The sequence below is a fragment of the Ostrea edulis genome, chromosome 10 (assembly GCF_947568905.1).
Source record: "Ostrea edulis chromosome 10, xbOstEdul1.1, whole genome shotgun sequence".
NCBI lineage: Eukaryota > Metazoa > Mollusca > Bivalvia > Ostreida > Ostreidae > Ostrea > Ostrea edulis.
In genome coordinates this window covers 8159702-8172310 of record NC_079173.1, presented here as the reverse complement: position 1 = coordinate 8172310, position 12609 = coordinate 8159702, and the positions used below count along the sequence as shown (strand labels likewise).

Here is a 12609-nt window from a genome sequence, read left to right as displayed (position 1 = left end):
AACCCTGTTGTACAGAACAGTAAAACACACTTATAGTAAAACACAGTTACAGCAAACACTCCTATGATGAATTCCCACTTACAGTAAAACACGGTTACAGCGAACACTCCTATAATAATGAATTCACACTTACAGTAAAACACGGTTACAGCAAACACTCCTATAATAATGAATTCCCACTTACAGTAAAACACGGTTACAGCCAACACTCCTATAATGAATTCCCACTTACAGTAAAACACGGTTACAGCAAACACTCCTATGATGAATTCCCACTTACAGTAAAACACGGTTACAGCGAACACTCCTATAATAATGAATTCCCACTTACAGTAAAACACGGTTACAGCAAACACTCCTATAATAATGAATTCACACTTACAGTAAAACACGGTTACAGCGAACACTCCTATGATGAATTCCCACTTACAGTAAAACACGGTTACAGCAAACACTCCTATGATGAATTCCCACTTACAGTAAAACACGGTTACAGCCAACACTCCTATGATGAATTCCCACTTACAGTAAAACACGGTTACAGCAAACACTCCTATAATGAATTCCCAATTACAGTAAAACATGGTTTCAGTGAACACACAGAAAAATTATTTTTATTCCCTGTAGATTTAAAACATATCATGAATCATTGTATACAATGAATTACATTTATAACGAATCGACATTGTTCTTCCCCAGCACTTTGTGTGTTTTACAGGATATTTTAACTAGAATTAGCCCTGTTGGATTCAGAATTCCTGTTTGGGATATGTCTCAAACACACAGTCATGTATACATATTGTTATGAATATTACAGTTCAAATATGCGGACTGTTTGGATGGATTTCTCATGTTCCTTGGCACATTCTGTGCCCTGTGTCACGGCGCCGCGCTGCCCTGTATGATTATCGTGTTTGGTGAGATGATTGACACGTTCGTTGAGTCCGGAAAGCTGACTATCTGGTTGAACAGCTTGAATTCCACTTACTTGTCATCTCAGGGATTAAGTGTAGAAAGCATTGTCAAAGATCCCAAGATTCTGAGGTGAGCAGAAACAGTATTGTTGTGTAACTCCTAATATTATGACTACATGTATATGTATATCAGTGTTTCATTAACTTATGTTTGTGTTGTGTAACTCCTAAAATTAAGACTATATTCAATATTTCATTAACATATGCTTGTGGTGTGAAATTTATGTCAAACTGATAGATACTTTGGAACATCAAAACTTGTTGATTTTTTTGGTTGTAGTCCTCACTTGTCAAACTTGACAACGTATTACAATGTAACAGATTTTACAATTTACCACAACTCGGTGAAGTACGATCTCTTGGACACCATGACAAAGTTCGCCATTTACTACATAGGTATGTGAATGTTCTTAAATATACAATTATTGTGTAATATCACGAGAGGCCAGGGCTGTAAATTACATGGAGGCGGAGGAGGCAGCTGCCTCCTCCCAACTTTTGAGCCAAAAAAAATTAAAATTTAAAGTTCATTAGAATTTATGTTGTTTCCAATAACTAAGAACATGATACCTCCCTTAAAAAGCATTCCAAATCTTTCTTTTAGAATGAGTTAGTCAAGTAACATCTTAGAAGGCCCTAGAATCAAGGATTTTGCACGAAACGTGTTCGGTGTGCACAAAATGTGCTCAGCGTCTGGGGGCCTGGGCGGCCCCCAGACCCCCGCCTAATTTCCTGCCTCCTCCAAATTGAAGGTTAATTTACGGCCCTGGAGGCATCACTCTTAAAATTTCTATTTTCATTATAAATCTATAGTAGATGAAATGTAATAGATTCAGAGCCAAATGAAATGTCATAGTTTCATAGATGCTTAAGACTGACACTACATGGGGGTATGAACTGCAACGCCTCGTGCAAGCATTCTTCATCAAGCACATTGGCGCTTCATGAGAAGATGCTGGCATTATGTGTCGCAGTTCATACCCTCAAGTATTTTCAGAAAAATTAAATTTTATTCTTGTGTATACATTCTACTTTCATTTCTGTCGGAATTTACTGACATTGAAATAGACAAATATATCTATCAAGATTCATATGTGCATTGTTCACAACTTCGACACATTCGTGATCAATGACCATCGTTACAATCAAAGGCAAAAACATCAGAAATGAAAATATATCCAAATGTTACCCAGGATAACAAGAGCATTATCTGATGAGTGCATGTGTTTGTTACTAAAACACGAATTTATATCCGCTTAATTAAATATCGCCAAACATTTAAACTGATTCCTATAATGGATATAAAGAGTTGCATTCCGTACAAGTAGAATTTTTAGCAAGGATTTAATTTTGGCGTTATTAACGACAGTGCTGAGGTCGCTAAAATTGAATATCGCTAATATTTATTCCTTATCAGATGTAATAGCTATCTTTCTTGGAATTATAAAGTCGCTAGAATTAGCTCTCACTAAATAGATATACCCATGATTTATGGATGAATTGCTAATTTGCATCTCGCTAAAAATTCCACTTATATGGTAGTTCTCGGGTAAATCGGTCTGCCCGTGTTGTAAATCAAAATTAATTTGGGTTGTTTGTTTTATTTCAGCCATTGGCTGTGGTGTTTTGGTGCTGGGGTATGGGCAGGTAGTCTGCTGGGTGACAGCGGCTGAGAGGCAGTGCCACAGAATCCGAGTCTCGTTTTTCCGCAATGTCATGAGACAGGAGATTGGTTGGTTTGACACGCACGACTCTGGTGAACTCAGTACCAGGCTTGCTGAGTAAGTCGATCTGCAAAATGCTTCTACATGTACTGATAAATATATGTAACTTGATTCCTTTTGATGGTAGGTCATTCATTGAATGGAAATCAAGCTACTTTGAACTTCAGGGAACTTCATGTCAAAAGTATTTATCACATGGTATTTCTATTATGTTATTTTTGAAAAAATTGGGATAAAATTATATTTTCTCTAGAAGGGAAAGACTGCATATAAATTTGATCATCAGAAGTTCATTGGAGACAAAAGCTAAATTGAATAGTTTGTATCTCAAATTTCATGTCTGCAATGGAGGATTTTTACATAACTTGATGAGACTTTGATGTTTTTTACTTAGCGACATCAATAAAATCCACATGGGTATCGGTGACAAGATGGGAACATTTGTGCAGTGGATAGCCGGCTTCTTTGCAGGGTTCACCATTGGGTTTATCTATGGATGGAAGCTAACTCTGGTTATCCTGGCCATTAGTCCAGTTTTGGCTGGAGTAGCTATGCTGATGAACAAGGTAGGTTTTGATAGATCTGTCTGTCTGTGTGTCTGCCTGTCCATCTTTGTTTGCTTTAAAGATACCTGTTTATCACAGATTTTCTATCAGTTCTTCCTTGAAATTAATATCTTGAAATTCTAGCCTCTGAAATGAAACTCTGTAAAAACTGTTTAAAAATTATTTTTAGACAGATTTACATGTATATTTTTGACATACTGAAAATGTGGGTTTTATTGTGGTAGCTAGATGATAAAATTTTGCTACATGTATATATAACAAAAAAAATTCATTGTGAAATATTTCCTAAAAAAACAAAATATGTTCTGAGAATCATTTCTTTCAATAATGATACAACATTAGAACATTAAATTTTCAAAGAGACAGTGAATGCACCTAATGGAAATCCTAACATTTCCAATTTCTTTGTTTTTAAAAACCACCTTCCCACCTCTATTCTGAATGCAGTGTTTAACACCTTCTGAATGCAGTGTTTAACACCTAATGAGTGATATAGCTAAACCTGTGCTTTATAAATGAAATCTTTCAGCTGCTGGCATTAGGTGCCAGTAAGGAGATGGCTGCTTATGCGAGAGCAGGATCTGTGGCTGAGGAAGTTCTGGGTTCTATCAGGACGGTGGCTGCGTTTGGTGGACAGAAAAAAGAGTGCGCTAGGTAACTGTTAAAAGAATGGTGATGCTGTAGATTTCCCAATACTTTTTCTTTCATTAACTGATTTACATTGATATTTTATTAATTAAAACCAAATAATATTAACTAGTAATGTCTGCCAGACAATTGGATCTATTAAATCTAAATTTTATCGGTCATCTTTAAAATGTACCAGGAATGCCTGGCGGACCGGCACGTTTTGGGAAATCCGGTGTAATTAGTCTTTGTTCATTATGGTTGTATGTGATGAAAACAATCTTTTTTTTATGTCCCCGAGATCGAAGATCGGGGGGCATATTGTTTTTGTCCTGTCTGTCATTCTGTAATTCTGTCATTCTGTCTGAAACTTTAACCTTGCTAATAACTTTTGAACAATAAGTGATAGAGCTTTGATATTTCACATGCGTATTCCTTGTGACAAGAGCTTTCCGTGGGTACCAACATTTTTGACCCTGTGACATTGACCTTGGAATTTGACCTACTTTTTGAAAACTTTAACCTTGCTAATAACTTTTGAACAGTAAGAGATAGAGCTTTGATATTTTACATGAGTATTCCTTGTTACAAGACCTTTCCGTGGGTACCAACATTTTTGACCCTGTGACATTGACCTTGGAATTTGACCTACTTTTTGAAAACTTTAACATTGCTAATAACTTTTGAACAGTAAGAGATAGAGCTTTGATATTTCACATGAGTATTCCTTGTTACAAGACCTTTCCGTTGGTATTGAACCTTTTGACCTTGACATTTGACCTACTTTTATTTTTTTTTTTACATTGTTCATAACTTCTAAATGGTAAATATTAGAGCTTTCATATTGTACATGAGCATTTCTTTTGACAAGATCTTTCTACTGGTACCAAGATATTTGCCCTTGTGACCTTGGCCATCTTCGGAATTGGCCATTATCGGGGGCATTTGTGTTTCACAAACACATCTTGTTTAATAATTTCTTTATTTTTCTATCATACAAACAAACATTGAAGTCAATATGAATAGCATTGAAAACAATCATAATTAAGGCCATTCAACTTAATTGATAGATTAATCAGCCCCACCCACCCCTAAAAAATCGACCTGCTTGGAATTTTTTTATTTTGCAAAACTTTTGATTTCCGGAAAATTTTCATCTCTGACTCTGGTATTTACACTTCTTGTTTACATTTCCGATATAGCAACATGAAAAGCCATGTGAAGAAAGTAGATAATATGGTTTTCTTAATTTCTCACATTCTTACGGACGTAAATGAAAGGGGGGGATCAATGTTCTTCATATCTTGAAGAAGTTTGGAGTGTTTTTGTGTTTGAAATTAAAGCTTAACCTTGAATTCGTCTGTGAAATAAGCATAGATTGATATCCATCTGGCATTAAATGATGCACTTCTGTTGACAAAAACTCGTTTGTCATTATTATTTTTCTCAGAAAATAAAAATTGAAAAATAAAATCCTCCCACCCGCCCCATAGTTTATGGTAACCCTGGATGATAATTTACTAATTAAGTTGAATTGGCCTAATAGCCCTTTTAGAAAAAAAATTTCCCTAACATAACAGATTGAGGTTGAACTGTATATCTCTTGTAAAGGTACGACGGACATCTTGATGTAGCTAAGAAGAATGGAATAAAGAAGGGGATTACTGTCGGCTGGTCCATGGGCCTGGTGTACCTCGTGGTCTTCTGTTCTTATGGTCTCGGATTCTGGTACGGATCTAAGCTCATCCGCGAGGACAGCGATTACGGGGTCTCCAATGTCCTCATCGTGAGTAGAAGCTGTGAAATCCCATGCCTGTTTGTGTTTTTATTTTACATTCTGTGTGCATGTGATGTGGAAGGACTTTTATTTTTTAGTAAAATATTAACCCTAAGTGCTGTTTGAAAACTAATTGATTCAAATTATATATTGTCAATATTTGATGTTCGCAAGGTTGGTTGGTTCTTTATTGTTTAACGTCCGTCTTGAGAATTTTTCCTTCATATGGAGATGTCACCATCGTCTTCCCTGAGCAACCAATGGAGTTGCCTCATTAAGTATTCATGAAAGCGAGCAAATCAGTATGGATGGATTCATGGCTGATGTGTAATCAACTGTGGGTATCCGATGATGCTGTATCTTAAACAGTAACAGATGACAGATATATGATGTGATGTGTGTGTCTGCATGGTTACGATACACACAGAACTAGGTCTCCTAGAGCTAACAGATGTTATGGAATTGATACTATACTTCTGAAAAATTTCTCCCTTTTTAAATTTGGGGCATGTTTTTCCAGGTGTTCTTCAGTGTTCTGATTGGAGCATTTTCTCTCGGTCACGCAGCACCAAGTCTACAGAGTCTGTCTGTTGCTCGGGGAGCAGCATACCTTGTCTATGCTTTAATAGAGCAGGTACGTCTGTGTAAATCAGTCTAACCTCGTTATCTCGAACTCGATGGTATTGGGGAAAAGTTTCAAGATATCCGAGGGTTTGAGATATTGAGGGTAAAATACTTATATAGAAAAAGTGGTTGGGAGTTCTGAATCACTTCGACATATCCATGGTATTCGAGATATCAATGTTCCAGATAACGAAGTTCAACTGTATTAACAAAGCCGGATATTTAATGAAGCATGATTTTCATTCATAAAGGAAGATGTAGTAGTTTTTCAAGATATTAACAAAGTCAGGTGTTTAATGACTTGACAGAATTTGATCAAGGTCAAATATTGAAATCAAGAAATCAAAGTCAAATTTTTCAACCCTTAAGATAGGTCAAACAGAGCGTTTTATAAACGTATATGATTTTCTATTCTTCAGGAGCCACAGATTGACTCCGCGTCTGACAAGGGAGATAAACCATCCTCCGTGTTTGGAAATTTGACGTTAAGGAATGTAAAATTCCGCTACCCCTCGAGAGACGAGGTCCAGGTAAACAGTCCCCTTCAGATCATACACTTCACAACCCCAGCAATATCATAAAAATGTGTATTTAATGGTCCTAATCTCAGGTAAACAGTTCAATTCAGAAGACACGCTACACAACCGTAGCAATATCATAAAAATGTGTATGTAATGGTCCTAATTAATAAACAATAGCATTTTATGGCTTCAGTTCCACATAAAACTGCCCTTACAGTAGAAAAAAATATTCAGTCAATGCTTGCAGCAGATATAGATATATTAAGATTTATATCATGAATTTGCAAATGTCATTTTTTAAGGTTTTTGAAGTCATAATTTTAACAAACTGACAGGTTCTAAAGGGTGTGGATTTGGACATTAATCGTGGAGAGACCGTGGCCCTGGTAGGGTCCAGTGGATGTGGCAAAAGTACTATTATCCAGCTCCTACAGAGGTTCTACGACCCAGAGGAAGGGGAGGTAAGTCAGGATATACCACAGGGGGCACTCGCGCACGGCTGAAGCATATAAATACTTATACAGTCAAACCTATATTAAGAGACCGTCCAATGGAGAATGGAAAAAAGGTCACAAATGACAGGTGGTCTCTTTACACAGGTTGCTTATTCTCCTTTGTGAAAGCATTTAGCAAATGATATATAGAAATAGTGTGTACAAAGGAGAAAATAACTGTACATGTATTTAGAATTCATTATAAGAACATCAAGTAAGGGGAGGTAAGTCATGTGTTTTTAAAGACAGAAAATATGATATTTGCCAAACACAATGTATATGTCATTTAGTAGGGCCCAGTAACCTTGCGAGCTATGAACATTTTTCTTCTTCAATTTCACTGAAATTACATAAACTATTGATTTGCTAAGGGCTATTCCAGAAATAAATACATTGGGGGGTGCACCTTTTGTATATACCAAGCACCCATTAAAAAAAATAAAAAATTGCCCCATGACCCATCAAATTGATAAAACTCATTTTACAATGACCCATCTAATTAAAAAAAAACCTAACCAGACCCACCACAAAAATATTTTAAAAAATGAAAACAGTACAAATCTCGCGAGGTTTTCGGGACAAACATTCTAGCAGCTAGCTAGCGCGAAGCGCTGGCTCGTACTGCGAGCTCTAATGACTAGAGTGCGGGAAATGATCCGAGCTAAATCTTAACCTCTAACAAGGAAAATTTTTTGACACCAATCCCAGAAGTCCCTTGTCAAAAATGACTGAGATCTCGCTAAGTCACACCTTGGAATATGATTGTGAACTTACGTGGAATATCATCCTAATCTTGTGGCCTCCTAGCTCCAAAATTTAGTGCACCATTAGGCGAAATGTTTAACGGAGTGCAATGTTTATGAAAGGCATGCAACATTGTATCACAGTAGTTCTGAAGAAACTATGTCACATCAACAATTAAAGGCATCTATGGCGGGAATGTTGGAAAGATTGGGAGTCCAAGCAATGCTATTATCATGAAATGGGTATGGATATGTTTTTCCATGAATCATTCGTCTTCTCTATATCACCATCACACTGACTGATAAATATAACGCATCGGTACCCTCGCATAAATCAACCAAGGTTTGCCTATTTTTATTAGAAAACGGAATACCTATTGATTTCAAAATATTCCCAAAATCGATGCACTGTAAACTAATAATCTTCAGAACAGAGTTCGCCGCCATCACGTCCCAAGGGACCCTACTAAACGCGCCTCTAATTTGAAGAGTGCCATAATAGAAATAGAAAGTTATGCGCTACAAAGAGCGACAACTCGAAAAGTTCTATGTTATTTCCGATTTCGCAAGCACATTTTCTATTTTCCCTCCGACGTTTTGTAACCGACACGACAAGAACGACAATAAAAATATTCTGAAAACTCAACACCCACGTGGCACAAAATTAAAAAACAATAGAAACTACGCACTACCCATAATAAATACTTTTTTAACGGTCCAACCACGGACCAAATAAAATATGAAAAAATACGACCACCCACACAAAAAAATATCGTTTGCCGCCCGACCCCCCCCATTTGATCATTTCTGGAACAGCCCTAAGCTACATTTTGATAACAGTTTAATTCATAACACAAACATTGCAGGTGGCCCTTGATGGTAAAAATATCAAACAGCTGAACACGAAATGGCTGAGACAACAGATAGGTGTTGTGAGCCAGGAACCAATTTTATTTGCTACCACCATTGCAGAGAACATCCGCTATGGCAAAGATGGAATATCCCAGCAGCAGATTGAAGCTGCCGCCAAGATGGCTAATGCTCATGATTTCATTCTGAATTTTCCAAATGTAAGAAGATTTACCGGAAAATTTGCATAATGCTATAGTTTCACCTTTTATCATTGAAACATCAATTTTTGTTGTTGTTCTAGACCACAATTTGCTCACATAGGGAACACCATTGAGAAACTTCAAGTGAAATTATGTGTTAATGAAATTTCAATATATGACAAATCTACCAAATTTGATGTCCACGGAAATTGATGAATGACTGTTTATTGTGGATTCGTGTGTTGGTATGTGTACCTGCGGTGTTGTACATTGTATGTGTGGGTCCTTGAACTTACAGTGCACGGCAATAGATTAGTTTTTAGCACTTTTTATAAACCAATTGTGCATGAGAAAAGTACCCCATTTTATTTAACCAATACTTGTCATTGTGAACCGCGTTATATCCAAAAGGTGTGTATGTAAACTCACTCGTTATTATTAGTGGTTGTGAATGCATTTCCATTGGTAGTCTTTTTACAGTAGTTGTAGGTTGATATTGTTTAACGTCCCTCTCGAAAATTTTTCACTCATATGGAGACATCACCTTTGCCGGTGAAGGGCTGCAAAATTTAGGCCTATGCTCAACGCTTACGGCCTTTGAGCAGGCAGGGTTCTTTATCGTGACACAAGGCCTCGGTTTTTGTGGTCTTATCTGAAGGACCTCCCCATTTAGTCGCCTCTTACGACAGGCAAGGGGGGTACTGAGGATCTATTCTAACCCGGAGTGTAGGTTGAAAAAATTATATAGTGCTAATTCATCCCCTCATGAAGTAGAGAATTATTTGTAAATCATGAAAACAAGGATAGAGTATTTAAATTTCTTTGCATAGTACATGTACATTGTATGTATGGAGATTCTAAACTGTTCTTTGTGTATTTGCTTTCTCTAGAAATACGAGACCTTGGTGGGGGAGCGCGGGGCCCAAATGAGTGGAGGTCAGAAACAGAGGATTGCCATTGCCCGGGCTCTGGTCAGGGACCCCAAGATCCTCCTGCTGGACGAGGCTACATCAGCACTGGACACTGAGAGCGAGTCTGTAGTACAGGAGGCTCTAGACAAGGTACGATTATCAGCCTGTGGTACAGGAGGCTCTAGACAAGGTACGATTATCAGTCTGTGGCACAGGAGGCTCTAGACAAGGTATGATTATCAGTCTGTGGTACAGGAGGCTCTAGACAAGATACGATTATCAGTCTGTGGCACAGGAGGCTCTAGACAAGGTACGATTATCAGCCTGTGGCACAGGAGGCTCTAGACAAGGTACGATTATCAGTCTGTGGCACAGGAGGCTCTAGACAAGGTATGATTATCAGTCTGTGGTACAGGAGGCTCTAGACAAGATACGATTATCAGTCTGTGGCACAGGAGGCTCTAGACAAGGTACGATTATCAGTCTGTGGTACAGGAGGCTCTAGACAAGGTACGATTATCAGTCTGTGGTACAGGAGGCTGTAGACAAGGTACGAGTTGTAAACACCTTACTCAAGTCATTATTAGACAATTTTACACATTTTTGTGAATCGGTCAGTATCATTCACAAGGAATTCATTTCCTCCAGAAAGTCCTGAAATGAATTCCTTCTGGATAATACGGACTGATTCACACACGGTGAGGAGGAAATGACCTGATCAAGGCCTGTGTTAAACATTGTCAGTGATTCTTGGCTGCCCAAATTGTAAAGTCTATTGATCAATCCAGCAGGCAATTGAAAACTCAACCGGTCTTTTGTAATTCGCTGTTACATGGTCAAGGGTCAAACTGGACATAGTAATATAATGTCTCCTCTATACATAAGCAGAATTTTTTTGGGAGGATTTAATTTTGACATTAGCGTGAGTGGTGAGATCGCTAAAACTGAATATTGCTAACGATTTATTATGTATAGTTATCTTTCCTGGAATTATAAAGTCGCTAACGCTAGATCTCGCTAAATATACATACCCATTTTTATGGAAAAATAGCAAAATTTTTGTCTTGCTAAAAATTCCACTTCTACGGTATTGAGAATCATTTGCTTGATTGACACCAAACTTGGTACACTGGCACACCCTAAGGAGTAGATAACTCCACCCCTATTGATTTTGGGGTCACAAGGTCAAGGATCAAACTGGACGTAATAAGATATTTCCATGTTTCTATGCAGTGCTATCCAACATCCTGTCTAATTCAACACAGAATTTGTCTCCCCAAGCATGTCGGATTAGACAGTTTTCACCTTCTGTAACAACAATCTGAGTTGTTAATTCTTGCATGCCTGATTGAATAAAGCATATAAATTTTGCAACAGAGTTCTGAAGTAAGTCAAGAGTAGGTACCTATGCTATTTTTATATATGCTATTTTTAGGCTCGAGCAGGGAGAACCACAGTTGTCGTAGCACATCGTCTGTCCACCATTAAAACAGCAGATAAAATTGCCGGATTTGAGGAGGGTATGATCGTGGAGAATGGAACACATGACGATCTGATGGGGAAAGGGGGCGTGTACTACACTCTTGTGACCAATCAGGTGAGCCTACAAAATGAATGTCAGTTGAACAGTTTGATATTTCGTGCAAAAATGAGGGGAAAAAATTAAATCCAATGGTCTGAGTTGAACGGCTTTATGAAGAAAGGTTGCCTAAGCTTTTGTAACGATCAATCATGTAATACAATGATTCTCATTTTATGATTGTAGACAAGCAATGTGGACGAAGAAGGTATTTCTGTTTTTCTGTCTTTAGTTTCCGTATATTTGTACTGGTGTTTTTCAGTTTAATATATGTGCAATATAGTTTGGAATTTGCTTACACAATATCTTGTATACAAAAGGTTGTCCTTGCATATCAGTTTTGGAAAAAAAAAAATATGAATCAGCCCAGGCACCACTTGATAACTTGAAATTCTCTAGACCAATGAAAAAGGAGGGTTTGGAGTCATGAAAAGGCGCCCATATAGCTTTAGATTATTTCATATCGAGTTGTCCTTTGAGGAATGATAAATTACAAAAGTTTGAAGACGGTGAGGGCAACCTTTGGGTGCTGCTTCCACTTGTACACAATGGTTGTTGTGAAAGCATTAATGTTGAGACACTGTATTAGCACGGGAAGCTTGATTATGTAGCAAACATTGAATGTAGAATTTAGCCTGTTAATGTATAAAGTCAACAAGCTTGGGACTGACGTGTAGATTTAGCATGGTATCTTGGTGTAATATTAGATTAGCTCCACACAATCACCAGTCGTAGATTGAATAGAAAGGGAATTTAAGAAAAATGAAACTATTGGAAGTAGTACCAACTGTTAAATTTTTTTCTCAGATCTTCAGACTGCTGAGTTTTTTTTAAGGTCTTAATTTCAAGGGCCTGGGCCTTTCCATTTGGGAACAATAGCAACATTTGCTTGAAATTGGGAAAAACGTTCCATACAAAGAAGTAAGGAGAAAACCAAACCAGAGTGCATTAAAGTATAATTGGACTCCTTACTGTCTTTCAGCTTGGTCAAAGCTTACTTCATTCAAATAGGTAGAG

At 37.5% G+C, this 12609-nt stretch overlaps 1 protein-coding gene across 9 annotated transcripts in view; it reads left to right on the top strand.

Annotated features, from left to right (window-relative positions):
• LOC125666710 (ATP-dependent translocase ABCB1-like) overlaps positions 1-12609 on the top strand; it is a 56997-nt gene that overhangs the window by 21285 nt on the left and 23103 nt on the right. For all 9 annotated transcript variants that reach the window (XM_056151828.1, XM_056151826.1, XM_056151827.1 and 6 more), the window contains 13 exons: positions 818-1044; positions 1255-1370; positions 2584-2755; positions 3093-3264; positions 3794-3918; positions 5503-5677; positions 6189-6302; positions 6712-6822; positions 7149-7274; positions 8917-9120; positions 9993-10163; positions 11449-11610; positions 11779-11800. In XM_056151828.1, the coding sequence (XP_056007803.1) occupies positions 818-1044; positions 1255-1370; positions 2584-2755; positions 3093-3264; positions 3794-3918; positions 5503-5677; positions 6189-6302; positions 6712-6822; positions 7149-7274; positions 8917-9120; positions 9993-10163; positions 11449-11610; positions 11779-11800 (1897 nt within the window). The remainder of the gene's footprint in view (positions 1-817; positions 1045-1254; positions 1371-2583; positions 2756-3092; positions 3265-3793; positions 3919-5502; positions 5678-6188; positions 6303-6711; positions 6823-7148; positions 7275-8916; positions 9121-9992; positions 10164-11448; positions 11611-11778; positions 11801-12609) is intronic.